At 40.8% G+C, this 22,258-nt stretch overlaps 1 protein-coding gene across 1 annotated transcript in view; it reads left to right on the top strand.

Moving 5' to 3' along the window:
• Window positions 1–22,258, top strand: part of ido1 (indoleamine 2,3-dioxygenase 1) — a 53,019-nt gene that overhangs the window by 9,600 nt on the left and 21,161 nt on the right. The window contains exons 2-6 of the mRNA XM_060856470.1: window positions 3,168–3,263; window positions 10,019–10,138; window positions 12,195–12,313; window positions 17,283–17,297; window positions 21,633–21,732. Coding sequence (XP_060712453.1) covers window positions 3,183–3,263; window positions 10,019–10,138; window positions 12,195–12,313; window positions 17,283–17,297; window positions 21,633–21,732 — 435 coding nt within the window. The 5' untranslated portion in view covers window positions 3,168–3,182. The remainder of the gene's footprint in view (window positions 1–3,167; window positions 3,264–10,018; window positions 10,139–12,194; window positions 12,314–17,282; window positions 17,298–21,632; window positions 21,733–22,258) is intronic.

Here is a 22,258-nt window from a genome sequence, read left to right as displayed (position 1 = left end):
AAGAAATTTTTGAGTGGTCTGGCCTAGTCCATAACATTAGGAAGGCAGATGTTTTGTTGGTATCATTGCAAGGGGATTTGAATTCAGTAATAAGGGTATCTGCTTGCACTTACACAATATTTATGCCAATCTTTCCAATCCTACCTCTTCTTATTCATTTCCACAGCTCTTGCTCACAATAAGGGTTCAGGAGAGGGAAGCAACAAGTGAAAGATTTGAGAGCAGAAGGTTCAATAAGAGGAAATATCGGAAGAATTGACATATAAGTGGGGAAGGCAGCAGCAGAAGACGTTGTAAGCTTGAAAAGTCAGCAACAAGGGGATGGGTCAGGCGTGGGAGAGGCTGCAAGTTCCAAGGGTTGACAGTGAGAGGTTGGGGCAAAGAGCTTGGGTTTGTGATGAGTGAGAAGTTCAAGCAGAAGGCTAGGTGGCAAGAAGGTAAGGAGAAAACTATCATACTTCTTTTATTTTCAAAATGTATTTTATTTTAAAGCTTAGTTTATTCATCAATCTAAGAATTTTGCAACTTAGAGTACTTTACATTTAGTGCAGAATGTTACATACTTTTTCTGATGAGAAAGGTGCAAATTATAGTTTTTCCATTTTTGTCAGGAGGATAATCTGATTCACTTAAAGTTGCATTTCCCAGGAGTATTGCTACAACTTTGGGTGATACTGATTTGTTTAAAACTATATCAATACAAAGAGGCCACACTCTCTTGACCTGTGAAACTACAAATATGTCACTTTGATCTCATCAATTTATTTGTTTAATTCAATGCTGAATGAAACTATACTTGTACTGTGGTCAATGTTTTGTGCTTCAGATATATTTCAAAGTGAGCTACTGTAAAAACTCCAGTTGCTTGAAAACTTGCTAAAATCATAATCTTGCTACTTTTTTCAATTAATTAAAATCCTATGCTTTAAAATTGCTTACCTGCAACTTCCAGGGGTGTATCATTGGCCAGAAACTGAATTGGACTGGCCATTTAAATACTGTGGCTACAAGAGCAGTCAGTTGCTTGGAATTTGGGAGCAAGTAACTCAACTCCAGTTCCCCAGTGTCTATCCACCAACACAAGGCACAAGTTGGGAGAATGCCAGAGCACTTTTCACTCCCCTGGATAAATGATTCTCCAACAACACTCAAGAAGCTTGTTTCCATCCGTGGCAAAGTAGCCAACTGACTGGCACAACTGCCAACTTTAGCATTTACTTCCTTTATCATCAGTGGACAGAGGTAGCAGTGTATATACATGAACTGCAGTTAATTATTAAGGCTCCTCAGCAACACCTTCCAAAGCCATGATCTCTACCACCTGGACGAACAAGGGCAGCAGACATATGGGCACACAAACAGTTGCAGGTTCCCATCCAAACTACATGCAGTCCTGATTTGCAACAATTTCACTGTTCCTTTAATGTCCTGGATCAAACCCTGGAATTCCCTTCCTGGCAGACTTGTGGGTGTTCCTACAGCTCCTCACCATCTTCAAGGCATTTCAGGAAAGGTCTAGCCAGTGATGTCAACATACCGTGAAAGAAAAATAAAATCTCGAGCAACTTTAATTAAACAATGTTTCATATGAGGCCCAACTTCAAACATGTATTTTCCCCTCTCTATGAGATCAACTTGGAAGATGCTATTTTAAATAAGTCATGTGTACTAAGCTTCAGTAACACCCATTTAACCTGACAAGAGTTGACAATTTAGAGCATCATGGAGTGGTTACCTTTCAGAAGGAATCAGGTTGGTCTTTTCAATTCAAGTCGACTCTTGCTACAGTAATTTAGGTTGTCACAATCTGCTGCACTTTCCTTTTGAACCAATACTTTTTCCAATTCAGGAGCTTATCCAATTTCCTTTTCAAGGCGACAGTTGTACCTACCGATATAACCCTATCAGGCAGTGCATTCTGGATAACTTAACCAAAAAAAAGGAATAGTTTTGCCCTATCTATTTTGCTCAGATCCCTCATGATTTTGGACACTTCTGTCAAGCCTCTATTTTCTGTTCTTGAACCACCTCAAAATCTATCCACAGAATTCATCAGGACCATTATCCCAACTAAACTACTGTTATGACGTTGAAGGCATGGACTGTACTTTCAAGAGAGAGTGAATGCTATTCGGAACTGAGAGCTTATAAGCAACTGTGATAACACTAGATAGCAATGTCAGAGTGTATTAGAAAATTGAAAATATGTAACATCTGGCTGTGAAATGGATACCTGAGTTGATTGTTGTTTTGACAACAATTCAAATTTAATTAATCAGTTTAAATTATGCCCCAGGATACTAAAACTGAATTGAGTTTCAATTTACTGTTTTGCCAACATTGAACCAATGAGACGATCTGATGTTGGGGGTATAAAAAAGGCAGGCATTTTGAAAACTGGAGACAAAGCAACTGCCATCGACACAGATCCAAGCAGTTAGGAAACATTCTCTATCAAAGTTACCTTTTCATATGAAACATATTCACAGAAATAAGAAAGAAGATGACCCAGGGAGATCTTCAGCCAGAAGAAGACAGACACTGAAGACGACAGCCAGTGCATAGTTTTGAAATTAAGTTGATGGAATTTTAATAAGTATCTTATTAGAACAGCATATTGTTGGAGTTGGAGGCAGGTAATAAGCAGTTAAGAGAAGGGGGACTTAGAGTTGTGAATAGTTGTTGTTTAATGTTCACTTTTAGGTTAAAGAATAAATTGATTTTATTTTCTTTATTCAGTGAAATTTGGGAATTCTCTGTCACTCATATTTTAACAGATTATGAAGCAAGGTGAGCTTTTTTGGATGTTTGGTTTAATTAAAAGAAGGGTTCACGGCTTTGTTGTAACACTACTCAAAGGAAAGAAACTTGAGACCAGAATGTGTCATACATTAAGAAATAGAATGAAGAGACAAATGGACCCTTCATTGCATTTCAGATCATGTTTTTGTAAGAATGTAAATAACTTAGGAACTTCATGAACTCAAATATTACTTGTGTTAACTTAGACTTTGGAAAAGTGGCAGTGATTCCTCTTGGGAACATTAAAAAGTAAGCAACAAAATTAATTTATCAGAAAACACATGTGACACTGTTTAGCACAAATATATCTTTTTACAAAAATTATGTTTGATTCACTTGCTGAGTAACTATCTTCTTCTCAACAGTCTGATCTACCAAAAATGTACCAACCTTGGATGGATATTGCAAACAACTTAACCCATTTGATTGAACATCATCAGCTTCGTTGTGAAGTCAACAATGTAGGTTTTTCATTTACAACTCTTACAATGCATGAATGTGACCAGAGGCTTACGTGGCCTCAGCAATACATCTCTGCTTTTGTAATCCAACCCTCTTAAAATGAATGCTAATATTGTATTTGCCTTCCTAACTGCCAAATGAACTTCCATGTTAACCTTAAGAGAGTCCTGAACTAGGACCCCCAACCCCAAGTCTCCTTATGCTTCAGATTTCCAAAGCCTTTCCACATTTAGAAAATAGTTCACACCTCTGTTCTACCAAAGTACATAACTTCACACTTACCCACATTGTAGACCATATACTGTATTGCTTATTTGTCCACTCTCCTAGCTTTTCCAACTCCTTCTGCAGCCATTCGGCCTCCTCAACACGCCCATCCCTCCACCTATATTTGTGTCATCTGTAAATGTAGCACCAATGTCCTCAGTTTTTATCATCCAGTTGTTAACGTATAATGCGTAAAAGTGCAATCCCAACACTGACCCTGTGGAAATCCACAAGTCACCAGCTGCTGTCCTGAGAAAGACCCCTTTATCCCCTCTCTCTGCCTTCTGCCAGTCAGCTGATCCTATATCCGTACCAGTACCTTCCCCTAACATCATGGGCTGTCATTTTATTTTGCAGCCTTCTGTACAGGATTTTGTCAAAAGCCTTCTGACAATCCAAATAGATGATGTGCACTGGTCCTCCTTTGTCTGCTAACTCCTCAAAGAATTACAACAGATTTGTCAGGCATGACCTTCCATCAGTAAAGCTGTGCTGACACAGCCCTATTTTACCATGCACAACCAAGTACCCTGCAATCACATCCTTAATAATGGACTCTAAACTCTTTGGTAGATGAGTGCATTGGTGATGACCATCATACACATTATGTATTACGCACATTTGGTGAGGAGGTTCCTGTTGCAGTTGGAATTCCTGACTCCTTCTTTTGCAACATTTCCTTTGCAACTAAAGCATCCTTTCTAGTTTGAGTCATACAGACGTTCAGCATGGAAAAAGACCCTTCAGTCCAACTCGTACATGCCTACAAGATATCCCAGCCTAATCTAGTCCCACTTGCCAGCACCTGGCCCATATCCCTCCAAATCCTTTGAAGTCCCCAGTGATGATAATTTTTCATCCTTAGGACTGTTTGTGAGCATGGCGTCCCAGGTGGAGTTGCAGCCTTCTTTTGAGTCACCTCAAGCATCACGAGTTGGAGTATAGGCACTCTTGACTGTTGCCCGCTGGTTCTTAGCAAGCTGCAGCAGGAGAGGCATCAGGCAATCATTGAAGCTAACAGGAAGCTCCAAGAGTCGATTGATGAATTCATTCTTGATAGTGAGTCCATTTCCATGCATCCTGGATTGATTCTTGGATGTCCGTCTTCAGACGAAGGTGTAACCACCATCATCTTTCCCCAACTGCCTTTCACCTGCTCTTTGAGTCTCCTGCAGGTCAAAAATCTCAATGTTGAAGTGCCCGAGTTCATAAGCAACAAGGGTAGTTCTTTGTTCTGGATGATTATTTTGCTCATTTCCTAGGAGGATTTGTACATTCCAGGTCCCAAGGTTGAATTTGACTTTGGTTTTCAGACTGCAGGTAGTTCAGCCTGCTGAATACAGTTTCCCAGTGAGGTTTGTGATGGAACAGACTATTTTGAAGGCATCTTGTCTTGCCCCCTTCCCCATATGGGGTGAGCAGTCTGCGTCCTGAAGAAGGCTGCTCAGTTGTGAAGAAGGCTGCCGGAATGCTCTCCTGCTCTTAATCCAAGTGTGAAATGATTAAGTCAAACTTCCAGAAGTCACAATCCTATCCCTGTCACCTCTTGTTGTTAGCCGTAGGGCTTGTGTTATGTGTGTTGGGGTGTTGAATTCCTTTCAGTAGATGCCTTGTGCCAAACAATTTTTTTTAACAAGGTAATGCTATCGCACATAGCATACACGTGGTGCTTGATAGCAGATAGATCCACTTCAAGTGGCAAGGAGTTCTCGACAACTGGAGATCTCCCTTCATCTGTTGTTGCTGTCATGATAACAAATGAATATCATGCACTGGGGATTGCTGGTGAGGGCTTATTTTGGATTGCGATTTGTTTGGTTCCTCTTCTTTGACCTTACCATCATGGGTGGTTCTGCCAGGAGTTACAAACTCCTGATGGCATCACTATCGGGATCAACAAAATGTTCAAGCTTCTCCTGTGTAGCAAGGTAGCAATTTGCAAAAAAGGAATTAGCTATAAAAGTCTTATGTAAAAGGTTAAAATTCACACAACACCAGGTTATAGTCCAACAGGTTTAATTGGAAGCATACTAGCTTTCAGAGCAACACTCCTCTACCACCTGATGAAGGAGCGTCGCTCCGAAAGTTAGTGTGCTTCCAATTCAACCTGTTGGACAACACATGACCTTGTGTTGTGTGATTTTTAACTTTGTACACCCCAGTCTAACACCGGCATCTCCAAATTATGTAAAAGGTGTTTTGGTAGAACCATAGAAATGATACAGCACAGGAGGAGATGTTTTGGATCATCTTGTCCATGCTTACCCAAAGGCACAAGATGCCTTTTCTAATCACATCTTCATGATGTAGCCCATAGCTCTGCAGCTTACAACCCTTAAGGTGCAGATCAAGGTACTTTTTGAGAGTTTCTGCCTCCACCAGTAACTCAGGCAGTGAAGTTCAGATACCCACCACCCTCTGCATAAAAGAGTTTATCATCAAATCTCCTGTAATTCTTCTGCTATTTCACTTCACTCTATAACTCCTGGTTTTATGAACTCGCTACCAAGGGTAAGACGTTTCTTCTGTCTACTCTATCTCTACCCCTCACAGTCTGTGTACCTCAGTCATGTCACCCCTCAACCTTCTCTATTCATGGAAAACAACCCCAACCTCTCCATTCTCTCCTTACAGCTACAATTCTTCAGTCCTGGTGACATTCTGATAAATCTCTCTGCAATCTCTCCAGATTAATTACATCCTTTCTGTAAAATGGTGACCAGAACTGCACACAATATTCCAGTTGTTGCCTCAACAGTGTCTTGGACAGTTTTATCATTCTATCCTACTTTTGTATTCTATACCTCTGCCAACAAAGGTGACCTTTCTAAATGCATTTTTTGCAATCTTATCTATCTTATGACCTATGCACTTACACACCAAGATCTCTCACTGTATCGACACCTCTCAATACATTCCCATTTATTGTCTATTCCCTTATACTGTTTGAATTACCTCACATGAGATCAAATGGATCAATGGGCTGACAAATGGCAGGTAGAGTTCAATCTGGATAAATTTATGGTCGGGCCTTGGATTGTGTTGTAGAACAGAGGCAACTAAGTTTCACATACATAATTATTTGAAGTTTGCATCACATATAGACAGGGTGGTTAAAATGACACTTGGCACACTTGCCTTCATTGCTCAGTCCTTCAAGCATAAGAATTGGGATGTCATGTACAGGACATTGGTGAGGCCTCTTCTGGAATACTGTATCCAGTTCTGGCTGCCCAATTTTAGGAAGGACATTACTAAGCTGGGGAGGGTTCAGAAGTGATTCATCACAATGTTGCCGGGTAAGAAGTTTTGAACTGTAAAGAAAGGCTGTGATTATTTCACCTGAGCATGTTAGGTTCAGAGCTGACCTTATGGAAGTTTATAAAATTATGAGGGGTTATAAATAGGGTTAATTGCAGGTGTCTTTTCCCTACGATGGGAAATTTCAAGACTAGAAGGCCCATTTTTCAGGTAAGGGGAGAGAGGTTTAAAAACTTTTTACAGAAGGCGGTTCGCACATGGAATGAACTTCCTGAGGAAGTGGTTGGTGATGTGGGCACAATTACAACATTTAAAAGACATTTGGATAAGTACATAAATAAGAAAGGTTTGGAGGTGTATGAGTGAGGAGCAGGTAGGTGGGACTAGTTTAGTTTGAGATTATGTTCAGCATGGACTGGTTGGACTGAAGGGTCTGTTTCCATGCTGTATGACTCTATGACTTCAAGTCATAGAGGTGTACAGCATGAAAACAGACCCTTTGGTCCAAGTCATCCATGCCAACCTGCACTCCAAGGTCTCTGTGCTCAGCAACACTCATCAAAACCTTACCATTAAGTGTATAAGTCCTGCTCTGATTTGCTTTTCCAAAATGCAGCACCTTGTATTTTCTTCACTGCCCACTACACCTCTAATTTTGGTGTCATCTGCAAATTACCAACTATACCTCCTACATTCACATGCAAATAATTTATATAAATGATGAAAAGCAGTGGACCCAGCACCAATCCTTGTGGCACAGTACTGATCATAGGCCACCAGTCTGAAAGGCAACCCTCCACCACCATCAACCTCTGTCTTCAATTTTTGAGCTGGTTCTGTATCCAAATGGTTAGATTTCCTTGTATTCCATGTGATCTAGCCTTGCTAACCAATCTAGCATGAGTGATCTTGTTAAATTCCTTGCTGAAGTCCACCGCTCTGCTTTCAGCGATCCTCTTTGTTACTTAGTCATAGAGTTGTACAGCATGGAAAACAGACCCTTCAGTCCAACTTCTTCAAAATTACTCAAGTTAATAATACATGATTTCCCACACAGAAAGCCATGGTTGACTGTTCCCAAACAAGCCTTCCCTTTTCAAAATTATGTAAATCCTGTCCCTCAGGTTGCCCTCCAAGAACATGCCCACCACCAATGTCAGGTTCACTGGTCTACAGTTCCCTAGCTTTTCCTTACCACCTTTCTTAAATAATGGCACCATGTTAGCCAACCTCCAGTCTTCTGGCACCTCACTTGTGACTATTGATGATACAGTTATCTTAGCAAGGGACCCAGCAATCACTTCCCTCGGTTCCCACAGGTACACCTGATCAGACCCTGGGGATCCACTTTTATGCATTTTAAGACATCCAGTACTTCCTCCCCTGTAATATGGACATTTTTCAGGAAACTGTCTATTTCCACACATTCTTATATCTTCCATGTCCTTCTCCACAGTAAATACTGATGCAAAATGCACATTTAGTATCTCCCCCTCTCCTGTGGTTCCACACATCAGCTGCCTTTCTGATCTTTGAGGGGCCCTATTCTTCCCTGGTTACCCTTTTGTCCTTAATGTATTTATAAAATCCCTTTGGATTCTCCTTAACCCTATTTGCCAAAGCTATCCCATGTCCCCTTTTTGCCCTCCTGATTTCCCACTTAAGTATACTCCTACTGCCTTTTTTATTCTTCGACAGAATTCACTTGATCTCTGCTGCCTATACCTGATATATGCTTCCTTCATTTTTTTAACCAAAATCTCAATGTCTCTCGTCATCCAGCTTTCCCTGCACCTACCAGCCTTTTCTTTCACCCTAACAGGAATATACTGTCTCTGGACTCTCGCTATCTCATTTTTGAAGGCTTCCCATTTTCCAGCCAACCCCTTACCTGCGAACATCTGCCCCCAAACAACTTTTGAAAGTTCTTGCCTAATACTGTCAAAATTGGCCTTTGTCCAATTTAGAACGTTCTAACTTTTAGATCCGGTCTATCCTCTTCCATCACTATTTTAAAACTACTAGAATTATGGTTGCTGGTCCCAAAATGATGCCCCACTGGTATTTCAATCACCCATAGGTTATTAACAGTCATGTTCATTGAGAATTCCTGTCCTGATTCAATTATCATGTTTCTGAGCTGATGTTATTGTTCAGGGAACAAGAGTGGGATACTGTCTGATACCTCCCTTTTCGAGCTCAGAAGCATAGGAACATATGAACTCGGAGGTGGATTACAACGTTCGGCCCCTGAAGCCTACTCCACCAAACAATAAGACCATGGCTAATCTGTTTGTGGCCTCAATTCTACATTATACTAATTTCCTGATATTTGCTGACATCTTTGAAAATCATGAATCTTTCTGCCTTAAAGATTTTCAACAAATCTTCCTTTACTGCTCTCCACGTAAGCGCATTCCAAAATTCCCACATGATAACTCTTGACCTGATGCCGTTGCTGTCACACCTTCTGTTGTCAATTCACCAAACAAGATAGAAATCAAATCTGATGGTTTTGAAAGATGTTTGGGGATGCTGCAAGCGTTGATTGTTTAATTTCTCTACATAAGCAAAATAATCTCTCATTTCATTCCCAATCTCTGTCCAGTAAAGTGTGTTGTCCAGTGGACACTTCTAAACATTAAAGTGAGGATAGCATAAATGTCAGTTTAGATTAGACTAGATTCCCTACAGTGTTGAAACAGGCCTTTCAGCCCAACAAGTCCACACTGACCCTCCTAAGAGTAACCCACCCAGACCCATTCCCCTACACTATATTTACCCCTGACTAATGCATCTAACACTATGGGCAATTTAGCATGGCCAATTCACCTCACTTGCACATCTTTGGACTCTGGGAGGAAACCAGAGCACCCAGAGTAAACCCACGCAGACATGGGGAGAATGTGCAAACTCCACACAGTCACCCGAGGCAGAAATCCAACCCGGGTCCCTGGCACTGTGAGGCAGCAGTGCTAATCACTGTTTAGATCAAGTTCACGATCAATTGCCTGAAGACACTTGATGTATATACTCACAAATGAGTGAGTTCCTGGGTGAGATGCTACTGTAGTCTGAACCAAGTTCAAAATTGTTCATTTTCCTCAGGCGCACACTGGCAATAGGTAGGGGAACTGGTTTTAAAACATTCTACTGGATGAGGTGAGGTGTGTGAATCCCTATTTGACGATCGAATTATATTTCTCTCCTCTCTTTGGTTTAACAGATGCAACTCCTGAGCACAGATTTTCTCAGCGGGTATAAACAGCTACGGTTGGCACACTTGGCACTCAGCTTTATTACAATGGGCTATGTGTGGCAGGAGGGAGAACACAACATTGCAAAGGTTTGAAGGAATATCTCTCATGTTAATATTCAATTTGAAGTCAGTCTAAGCTGAGATCTGGCAGTGAAACCACTTCACAACCTTTCAAATTCTAATAAATGTTAACCATAAATCATTTCTGTTTTTCGTTAAACACAGAAACTTTCTAGAAGAAGGGAATTTGACAAACTGGGAGAAGCAAAACTTGCAGAAATATATGCTTCACCAAGGCCTTGCATTTTCTTGTCTTCATACCTTTCTTCCATTTAATATTGGCTTGCTTTCTCTGGGCATAATTATAGGTCAATGATCTGTTCAGAGAAATCTCCAACTTTCATACCCTTTTCAGGCTATAGAAAGATATGGATGGCAGGTTTAGAGCAAGTCTTGGTCCAAACAACGGTTGTTCTTTGGACAACAGCAGCTCTGATAGATCTCAAACTCGTATTATCATCAGCTCTCTTTATGTTTACTGACATCACAAGATAAGCTCTGCCCATCGGGATAGAAAAGACAGTTCCTGGGAGGAACTAACCAATTGTTCAAATACAAGTAAAATTTGCAGTTGGTGGAAATCTGAATTAAAAACAGGAAGTCCGACAGCATCTGTGGAGTGAGAAACAGAGTTAACCTTTCAAATTCAGTAATACTCTTCTGCCAGCTATTCAAATGTTGTTATTTTAGTGCTCAGTTTATGCAACTAACACTAATGTGGACTTAATCTTAAGAGGAGCTTGATGCCTCACAAGAAACAAACATGTAACTCAAGTGTAATGTTGCTAGGATGAAGTAGAATGTAATAAACCTTTACTGATTAGATTAGATTCCCCACAGTGTGGGGACAGGCCCTTCGGCACAACCAGTCCACACTGATCCTCCAAAAAGTAACCCACCCAGACCCATTTCCCTCTGACTAATGTACCTAACACTACGGGCAATTTAGCATGACCAATTCACCTGACCTGCACACCTTTGGACTGTGGGGGGAAACCAGAGCACCTGGAGGAAACCCACGCAGACACAGGGAGAATGTGCAAACTCCACACAGACAGTCACCCGAGGCTGGAATTGAACCTGGGACCCTAGTGCTGTGGGGCAGCAGTGCTAACTGCTGAACCACCGTGCTGCCCTTTACTGTTAATTAAGATAGAGCTTATCTTTTGCTGAATACTTTGCATGGTTATCCTTCGCACCATGATATCAGTAGTACAGACAAATTCCACTAAGAGCACTGGTGGCAGCAGTGAATCTCCTCATAGTATCTCAGATGTTACAAGTGGACTTGATCAGAACATACTCAGTGACTGATTAATTACAGGCAGTTAATCATTCTGTTAATCCAGTAGTTTGATGAATGGTATTGTTTGAATTCTGGGAACAGCTAATGATTGAAAGAGAATGTTTTTGAAACAACAGCCTGTAAACATCATACAGATAATTTCCCAAAAATGATTATTTCCAGGTATTACTTCAATTGTGTTGCAACCCTGTACACAAACAAAATCATATGTCCAGATTCAACAATTTGCATTTATTTAACATCTATAAAGTTTAAAGAAAAGTCCCATGGCATAACTAAAATAGATAGGAAACTGAAGAAGGTCAGATGAGAAGAGGCGAACACAAAATTTGTCAAAAACTAGACATGAGATTTTTAAGTGAAGAAAAGAAAGTGCAAAATGCAGAAAAAAATTCCAAAGCATAGAGTCTAGAACGCTGAAGGGTACTTCGCTGCCAATAAAGGATTGCTTTCTAACCCTTGGTATTGACGGGGAGTCTGGAATTAGGGGTCATGGTCTCAGGTCAAGGGGTCTACCATTTCAGAGTCAGATTTTCTTTTTCACTCAGAAGATTGGTGATCTTTGAAACAGTCAACCCAGAGGCTGTAGTTAATCAGTCACTTAGTGATTAAGAGATCAATAGATTTTAGAATGCCAAGAGAAATGTGGATACAACTGGAAAGTAAAATTGAGACGGAGATCAATTATGATTGTACTGAATGGCAAAGCAGGCTTGAGGGGCAGAATGGCCTAATCATCTTCTTACTTCTCATGTTCTTATTTATTTTCAATCCTAGGTATTGCCCAAGAGCCTTGCAGTGCCATATTGTGAAGTGTCCAAAATCCTTGGTCTACCGCCTATCTTAGTTCATGCAGACTGTGTTTTAACAAATTGGAAGAAAAAAGATGCCAATGGGTAAGAACTATGATTCTGCCATTCACATGCAGATTATGGGCATTCATTTTTCGTCTTGCTGCGGTTCTGGCAACGGTGAGAAAGTCTTGCAGGAATGAAAAAAAGCACAATGTTGCTTTGAGAACATTTTGTCCGATTTTCCATTTCAGCTTGAAATGGCAATTTCAGAATTTTGCTGTGGAGGGTTGACTACCTTATTTCCATCTCATTAAGACCTCAAATGGCATAACTCATATGCCACTTCTAATGGTCTCCTAATTTCCAGACAAACAGATAGCACAAATTCCTGGTATGTAAATCAGAGTGGGTATAAGGTGGTAGCAGCTCACTGAATGCATGCAAGTGGGACTACTTTAGTTTGGGAACTTGGTCGGCATAGTCTAGTTGGACTGAATGGTCTGTTTTCATGCTTTGTGACTCAATCCCAGCTGCCATCCAATTTTGTCTTCAGCACATTGTCACTGGATCCCCATGAATGCCACCCCTTCCACATAAGTTGCCTCAGCCTCACCATATCATCATGCCTACTGTTCAACCAACATAGCCACCACTTCAGCACTTTGTCTTGCACCTCATAGGCACTTATTACTTGCATGATTCTGCCAGGTCTCTTTGTGCAAGGGGTTACACATGTGTCTCATGCATCTCCACAGGATGCTTCTTATGATGTTCGCTTGCTTTCTTAGTGTTTATTCAATTTTGTTTTCTTACAAGATTCTAACCTCTCTATACTTTGTATCCTTTTTTAGCATACAGAGTCTTCAGTGCTCATTCACAGGCTTCAGGCCACTGTGGCTTACCTTACTTTCTAAGACAGAGGGAGAGGCTGGCAGCTTGTCATGGTGGGAAGCACCAAATTGTCATGAATCAGGGATGGACATGTTGTTCTATGGAACCAAGTTACATCAATGTCAAAACTGTAGCATGTGCTATCAGGTTTTTCAATAAACACTGCCTGTGCTTCAAGTGAATGGCATGTGTCAAAGTCAATGGGAGCATGTGCCATTGTGTCAAGAGGCGGAGACAGAAAATATGCTTCTCACCTTGTGACTAGGTCATTTTTGTTCAGACCTGAAATGAAGCCTATTGGAATATTTCCTCCAATGTATTACTCTCATATAACTGTGACAAATTTTTACAGATGAATCACAGTTCAGTATTACTCTGCAATCTGCAGATCCTAGAGTCACAGAGCCATTAGGCATGGAAACAGACCCTTCGGTCCAACAAGCCATTTTCCCAAACTGAACTAGTCCCACCTGGCCCACTGGCCCATATCCCGCCAAACCTTTCCTATTTATGCATTTATCCAACTGTCTTCTAAACATTGTAACTGTACTTCCATCTACCACTTTCTCTGGCAGTTCCTACCACAAATGAACCACTGCCTGTGTAAAGAAAAGTTGCCCCTTGTGTCCTTTGTAAATCTTTCTCCTCTTACCTTCAAACATGCCTCCTAGGTTTGAACTTACCTCATCCTCAGGAAAATACCCTTGTCATTCACTTCTGCTCCTCATGATTTTATAAACATAAATAAAGTCACCCTTCAACTTCATATGCTCCAGCGGAAAACAAATTCCAGTCTATTTTATCTCATACCTTCCATTTTCAGCAATATCTTGGTAAATATTTTCAGAAACATCTCCAGTTTAATAATGGCCTTGTAATAACAGAGTGACCAGAATTGCAAATAGTATTTCAAAAAGGGCCTCACCAACACCCTATCCGAACTCAATAGGGCGGCACGGTGGCACAGTGGTTAGCACTGCTGCCTCACAGCACCTGAGACCCGGGTTCAATTCCCGACTCAGGTGACTGACTGTGTGGAGTTTGCACGTTCTCCCCGTGTCTGCGTGGGTTTCCTCCGGGTGCTCCGGTTTCCTCCCACAGTCCAAAGATGTGCGGGTCAGGTGAATTGGCCATGCTAAATTGCCCGTAGTGTTAGGTAAGGGATAAATGTAGGGGTATGGGTGGGTTTCGCTTCGGCGGGTCGGTGTGGACTTGTTGGGCCGAAGGGCCTGTTTCCACACTGTAAGTCTAATCTAATCTAGTCTAATCTAATCCAGCTCCTATATTCAAAGATGTGAGTAATGAAGGCAAGCATACTAAATGCCTTCTGAACCATCCTGTCTACATGTGACACAAATGTCAAATAATTATGCACCTCAATCCGAAGGTGTCTCTGTTCCACAACACTACCCAGAGCACTATCACCTGTCAACTGTACTACCAATTTTGGTGTCATCTGCAAACTTACTAACCATGCCTCCTATATTCTCATTGAAACCATTTATATAAATTACAAACAAAACTGAACACAGTACCGATATGTGGAACACTGCTGGTCACAGGCTTCCAATCTAAAAAACAACCCTCAACCACCACCCTCCATCTCTTAACGTAAAGACAATTTTGTATCCAATTGGCAAGCTCACCCGAATCACGTGACCTAACTTTACTCGTTAGTCGACCATGTGGGAGGCTTTACTGAAATTTAAATAAACAATGTCTACCCCTCTGCCCTCATCAATATTTTTGGTTACTTCTTTAAAAAACTCAATTAAGTTTGTGAGGCACAATTTTCCTGGCACAAAACCATGCTGACTGTCCCTAATCAATCTATGCTTCTCCAAATGCCTGTACATACTATCTTTCAGAATCATCTCCAACAACTTCATAGAATCATAGAATCCCTATAGTATGGAAGAAGGCCATTCAGCCCATCGAGTCTACACTGACCCCTCTGAAGAACCTTTCACCTTTAACCAGCTGCCCTACCCTATTCCTGCAATCCACCTAACCTGCACATTCCTGGATAGCTTGGGCAATTTAACATGCATATCTTTCGACTGTGGGAGGAAACTGAAGCACCTGGACAAAACCCATGCAGACACGGGGAGAATGTGCAAACGCCACACAGATAGCCACCTAAGGGTGGAATCAAACCCGTGTCTCTGGCACTGTGAGGCAGAAGTGCTAACCACTGAGCCATTTTGCCACCCTTACCAATCACCAAGGTCAGATTCACAGGTCTATCGTTTCCAGGCTTCTCCTACAGCCTTTCTTAAAAAATGGCACAATGTTAGCCACCCATCAGTCCTCTGGTACTTTACCCATTCTTATAGATGATATATATTTCTGCTAGGCACCCTGTAATTCCTTCCCTATCTTCCCTCAATGTCCTGGGATACACTTGATCAGGTCCTGGAGCATTATCTATCTTTGTGTTTTCTGAGACCTCCGGCTATTCCTCTTCTGTAATGTGAACTTTTTTCAAAACATCAATATTTATTTCCCTGAGTTCTCTAGCCTTTATTTCTTTCTCAATAGTAAACATTGATGCAAAATATTCATTTAATATCTCTCCCATCTCCCACAACCTAGTTGATCTTTGAGTGGTCCTCCTTTCTCTTGTTACTCTCTTGCTCTTAATATATGTGTAAGATCTTTTTGGCTTATCTTTAACCTCATGTGCCAAGGCTATCTCATATCCCCTCAAGTGAGATTAGGGACTGAGGACTTCATCTGAATTGGTTTTGAGAAATGCTTATGTGAATAATTGATAGGAAAGGTTTGGGCAAATCCATTCCTTGTTGCACTTTCCTCTGGTGGCTCACAATATGTCCTGGTTTGTGATGTGTTCACATTAATTAGAAACATGAAGATATAACAAATAGGAGCAGGAATTGGCCATTCAGCCAACTGAACCTGCTCCTCCATTTAACCTGGTTATGGCTGATTCTCTATCTCAACACAACACTCCTTGATGATTTTAGTACATGGAAATCTACCTATTTCTTCCTTAAATATAGGCCAGTAATTTCACCACCATTCTATGCTGTATTAGAAAATTCCACAGGTTCACCATCCTCTGAGTGAAGAAATTTCTCCTTACCTCAGTCATAAATAGTCCACCCTTTATTTTGAGACTCTTACCCCTTGTTCCAGAGTTCCATGGCCAGAAAGAACATCATCCTCCATCCAGTCTGTCCAGCCTCTCACAATTATATATAATTCATTGAGAACTTTCTCATTCTTCTAAACTCCAGTGAATGTAGGCCTAATTGACCAAATCTCTTCACATACAACAATGCTATCATCCCAGCAATTAGTCTGCCAAACCTTCACTACACACCCCTTCTGGCAAGTATATCCTTTCTGAGATAAGGAGACCAAAACAGTGCACAAATCTCCAGGTGTTATCTCTTCAAAGCCCTTTACACTGCAGCAAGATATCGTTACTTATGCATATAAATCCTCTTGCACCAAAAGCCAACATATGATTTGCCTTCCTATTTCCTTGCTGCATCTGAATGTTTTCTTTCAAAGCCTGGTTTACAACAATACCTGGATTCCTTTGCATATCAACATTGCCCAATCTATCTAATTCAATAATAATTTGTCATTCTGCATTCCCTGTCAAAATGGATAATTTGACATTTGTATATGCTTTGCTGCATTTGCTATGCATTTGTTCGCACAATCAAATTGTCTAAACTGCACTGAAGTCTTTTTATTCACTCATAACACTCATAATTTTTATTTTATATACTCTTTTTATATTATCAGCAAATTTGGAAATATTGCCTTTGACTTGCTCAATTAAATAGTTGATACCTTTCAGGATAGCTGGGGTTCAATCACAGATCTGGTAAAATACTAACCAAGGTTTTCCATTCTGAAATAGTCCCATTTATCCAAACTCTCTATTACCTGTCTGCTATTCAAATCTCAGTCTCTGACAGATTTTATTCTCAATCCCATGTGCTTTAATCCTGCACACTTCATCTTACATGAGACATTATTGTGATTACAAATTCATATGACTTTCCATATTAAAATTATCACTTTCATATTTTAAAAATATATGTAAATTTGTGACGGCTGCTAACTTTGCTTTATAATGTAAACTGCAGAAATGTTAAAACTTTCTTTTCTTTTCACATCAATCATTGATGACTATTTCCAGGACAATGGAGCTGAGGTAAGTGCAATGCTGTTCTTTTCTCCTTCTAAATTATGCCATTTAAGTTAGGAATAGATGTAAGCAGACACTGTAATGACAGAATTAAAAGCCTCCTATCAAATCTAAGGCAGATGCAACTCTCCTTTCTTTTCTGCAGTTCAGTGAAAACAAGTCTACAACTAGTTAATTTCCTTTCTGGTGGATAAAGTGTCTTTAAAATGCTTAGATAGTGATATAATAATTAGTTTTCTTCATTTGGCATGTTGGGGTTTACTCAAATAGCTTTGGGCTTTGGAACTAAATTTTCAGAATTTTCTATTTGGACATAAAAATGGGTCAAGTCAGGTCTGTGGTCACTACATTGTCGTGGTTTTTGCCAGAAAGAACTGTAGGTCTAATAGTCTTTTACCGTATTTCATGTTTTCTCAAATTGTAAAGAAAAATTTGACATTTTATTGCAATTTAAAGTGTGTAGCAGTTTCCAACTGCTAATGTGGAGAGGAAACACAACTTCATCTCAGGAGGTTTACTGACACAAATTTATCAAACAGCAGATGAACATGAATTTAGGCCTGTTTTCGGTTGCAAATTTGAAGCTTCGTTTGATGTCTTTTTTTAAGAGTACATGAAAGCAGCTCTTGGATGAATCCATTAATTCCCAAATCAGATGAAAAGAATTTAAGCCTCCTTTTTCTACTGGTTTGTAAGGGTCCAAACTCTGATAGGTTTGAGAAGTATAAATTTACTTAAGGGCCTGTTTCTATGCTGTGTGACTCTATGACCCTGGATTATAGATTAATCTGCGCACAACCTGGAAACAGTCAGCATTGCGCTTTTATTTTGTGTGCCTTATAAACGTCATCAAAGAATGATACTTATTCTGATAGCAGAATAGAATATCAGAATGTGATGTTATAATAGTGCGAGTCATTGTCATAGAATCTCAGAGCATGGAAACAGATTCTTTAGTATAACTCATCCATGCCAACCATGTATCCTATTGCCTGTATTTGGCCCATGTCCCTCTAAACCTTTCCTATTCATGTACCTGTCCAAATGCCTTTTAAATGTTGTATTTGTACGCACCTCAACCACTTTGTCTGGCAGCTTGTTCCATACACACAATACCTTTGGTGTGAAAAAATTGTCCCTCTGGTCCCTTTTAAATCTTTCCCCTCTCACCTTAAACCTATGCCCTCTAGTTCTGGAATCCCCACCTGGAAACATTATCTTGGCTATTCACCTTATCCAAGACATTCAATGATTTATACACTTCTTCAAGGTCACACTCAGCTTTTGACGCTCCACGTAAAAAAATCCCAGCCTATTCAGCCTCTCCTTAAAGCTCAAACTCTCTAGTCCTGGCAACATCCTTGTTGATGTTTTCTGCACTCTGTCCAGTTTAATAACATCCTTCCTATCGCTGGGAGACCAGAATTGTACACAATGTTCTGAAAGTGGCCTTCCCAATGTCTTGGACAGCCGTAACATACGTCCCAACTCCTGTATTCAATACTCTCTCCAATGAAGATAAGCATGCCAAACACCTTCTTCACCACTCTATCTGTGACCCCACTTTCAAGGAATTATGTACCTGCACCTCTAGGTCTCTCTATTAGACAACACTCTCCAGGCTCTATCATTAACTATGTAAGTCGTGTCCTAGTTTATCTTACGAAACCTCATATTTATTTTAATGAAACTGGACCTGCCACTCCTCAGTTCAGTAGCTTAGGTCATCAAGATCTCTATGTACACTTAGATAAGCTTCTTCGCTGTCCACATTACAAACAATTCTAGGGCCATCTGCAAACTTACTGACCACGCCTCCTGTATTCTCATCCATATAGTTTATATAAATGACGAACATCAGTAGACCTAACACCACACTGCTGGTCACAGACCTCCAGTCTGAACATCAATCCTCTTCCAACACCCTCTGTCTCCTTCCATTAAGACAATTTTATGTCTAATTGGCTAGCTTTCCTTATATGCCATGTGATTTTACCTTACTAATCAGTCGGCCATGCAGAACTTTATCAAAGGTCATGCTAAACTCCATGTCGACAACGTCTTCTGGGTAACCTCTTCAAAAACCTCAGTCAAGTTGAAAGGGCCTTATTCTCTCTTAAGAGATTTTTCGTTCATTTCTCTTGAGTGTCATGTCATTTCTATTATTCATGCTATCCTGCATTAGGCAAGAGTCTTCAGCTTGACTGAATCTGCCCTATAATAATCTGATAGTCAATGTACCTACCCTCTTTAGAAACCTGACCTAAAACTAACTTGCCCTTTTGCATTTAAATTATTTAAATTTCTCTGATTTTCCCTCTCAGCCCCCTCATATTTTCTGATAAGTTACAGAAAACACTTTCCCATAAGAGCCTCTGCTCAACATGTTGTAATTTATATCTTCTCTTGACAAATGCTAACAAACCTGGTTAGAATTATACTGAAAAGAAAAAATGCTGGAAATCAGTGGATCAGGCAGCATCCATGAAGAGAGAGCAACTAAAATTTTGTGTCTAGCTGACTCTTCATCAGAGCTGATGTTAACATATGGAGGAGGGAAGCATTCATGCAATAGTGGGGGAGGGGTGATAGAGTGGTGGGGAGAAAGGCTGCTAATACTGCAGATTAAGTGATCAGAATGTGAGAATAGCAAAACAATGGTGTGGAGAAACTGAGGACTGCAGATGCTAGAGATCAGAGTCAAAAGGTGTGGCGCTGGAAAAGTGCAGCAAGTCAGGCAGCATCCAAAGCGTGTGAGAGTGATGTTCCATCAGCAATAGGTCTAATGGCCAAACTGAAAAGAACAGTCCCAATGGGGTGGGGGGAGGGGAGTGAAGATATGGTGAAATGGAATGCAACAATTACCACCCCCTGAGAAAAAGAACAGGAAATGACATTACCACAGGAAATGACATCACCATCCCAAGGCAACCTAAACACATAAATAGAAAATGGGCCATGCCTCATTGCTTCATCAGGAGACTCACTGATGATGTTACCCAGTATGGTGGCGAAACATCTGAAAATGAACCTTCCAGCTCAGTGAACAAACCTACATCCAGAACCTAAACCTGAGCTACAAATCTCCTTAGAAAATACAACAATTAAAGCTAAAAGAAAGGAAGAAATGAGAGTTGGGTTCACAATTCAAAAGTGTTGAAGTCAATATTAAGACCAGAAGGTTGTAAAGTGCCAAGTCTGAAAATTAGATTTTGTTCCTCCAATTTGTGGTGTGATTCACTGGAGGATTGTAGCATGCCACAGACAGATAAGTGGGAATAAGAGTAGGCGGGATGCTTTGTTAAAATGACTGGCTATGGAAAGGTCAGGGTTGTGCTTGCACACTGACGGGAGGTGTTCTGCAAAACGGTCACCCAATCTGTGTTTGGCTTCTCCAATTTGAACGAGTGCAGTGAATGCAATAGACCAGACTGGAGGAGCTACAGGTGAAAGGTTGCCTCACCTGGAAAGACCATTGAGGCCTTTGGATGGTTAGCAGGACGGAGGTGAAGGCACAGGTGTTGCATCTTCTGCGAAGGTGCTATGGGAAGCGGGAAGGGATGTTGGTGGTCGAGAAATGGACTAAAGTGTCCTGGAGGGAACATTCCCTGCAAAATGCCAACAGGGGGAGTGAAGGGAAGGTGCATTTGGTGGTTGCATTCTCCAGGAATTATCTTGCTTTTTATTTAACAATTCTAAAGCTTGCTGTATTTCATTTGATATTTTCATGTTTTGTGACTTGAAACCTAACCTCTTCTTTTCTCCTGTCCATGCTCTTTCTCTTATTGTTAATTTGAGAGTTTGAAAATTATATAAATCATCAGGGGCGGCACGGTGGCACAGTGGTTAGCACTGCTGCCTCACAGCGCCAGGGACCTGGGTTCCATTCCCGCCTCAGGCGACTGACTGTGTGGAGTTTGCACGTTCTCTCCGTGTCTGCGTGGGTTTCCTCCGGGTGCTCCGGTTTCCTCCCACAGTCCAAAGATGTGCGGGTCAGGTGAATTGGCCATGCTAAATTGCCCGTAGTGTTAGGTAAGGGGTATATGTAGGGGTATGGATGGGTTGCGCTTCGGCGGGTCGGTGTGGACTTGTTGGGCCGAAGGGCCTGTTTCCACACTGTAAGTAATCTAATCTCTTCAAAGAAGTTTCACCCCAGTTATCTTCAGTGTAAAAGATGTACAACAAACTGAAAATGTTAAAACTGCAAGGATAAGATCTGTAAATCAGAACGTGGTAAACTGTATTGAGAATTAAAAACAACCTGTCACAGAAAGGTTTGATATTCTGAGCTTTTAAGTTGGGACTTTGCGTGGCCATTAGATGGTAATACATTTCTTTCAGAAATTTGGACATTATCTTCAAATTGCCAGGAGGCGACAGCATTAAAGGATTCTTCCTGGTGACACTCGAGGTGGAACTGGCAGCTGTGCAAGGCATCAAGGTACATAAAATAAAACATAAACATGTTGCAAGATCCAAGTCGGAGAAATGTTCTGCATGTTCCAAGGGTATGTTGGGATATTGCTGAGATTCTAAAACTATGTAAAATCTACCAGCAATCTACTGTTTAAGTTGGTTTCCAGGATCTATTTTCTGGGTTGGTTAGCTCAGATGGCTAGCCAGTTCATTTACAACACAGAGTGATACCAGCAGAGTGGGTTCAATTCACACAATGCCTGTGGTTACCATGAAGGACACTCCTCAGCCTTTCCCCTCAGCTGAAGTGTGGTGAAGCTCAGGTTTCCACTACCAGCCACCTCTCTCAAAAGAGAACAGCCTGTGCTCTGGTAAGATTATGGCTACTTAATCTTTTTATTTACTGACCAGAAATACACTGGTTTTCAAATGGCTGACACGATCAAACAAATTGTTCACGGCCCAATAAGTGTGTTTAAACATACATTTTCTGATATAATGAGGTTGTATCTTCTACATTTCTGAATGGGAGTCAAAGATTTCAATCAATA

The sequence above is a fragment of the Hemiscyllium ocellatum genome, chromosome 48 (assembly GCF_020745735.1).
Source record: "Hemiscyllium ocellatum isolate sHemOce1 chromosome 48, sHemOce1.pat.X.cur, whole genome shotgun sequence".
NCBI classification, from domain to species: Eukaryota; Metazoa; Chordata; class Chondrichthyes; order Orectolobiformes; family Hemiscylliidae; genus Hemiscyllium; species Hemiscyllium ocellatum.
Note: the sequence above shows the minus strand (reverse complement) of the source record. Positions and strands in the feature narration are given on the sequence as shown.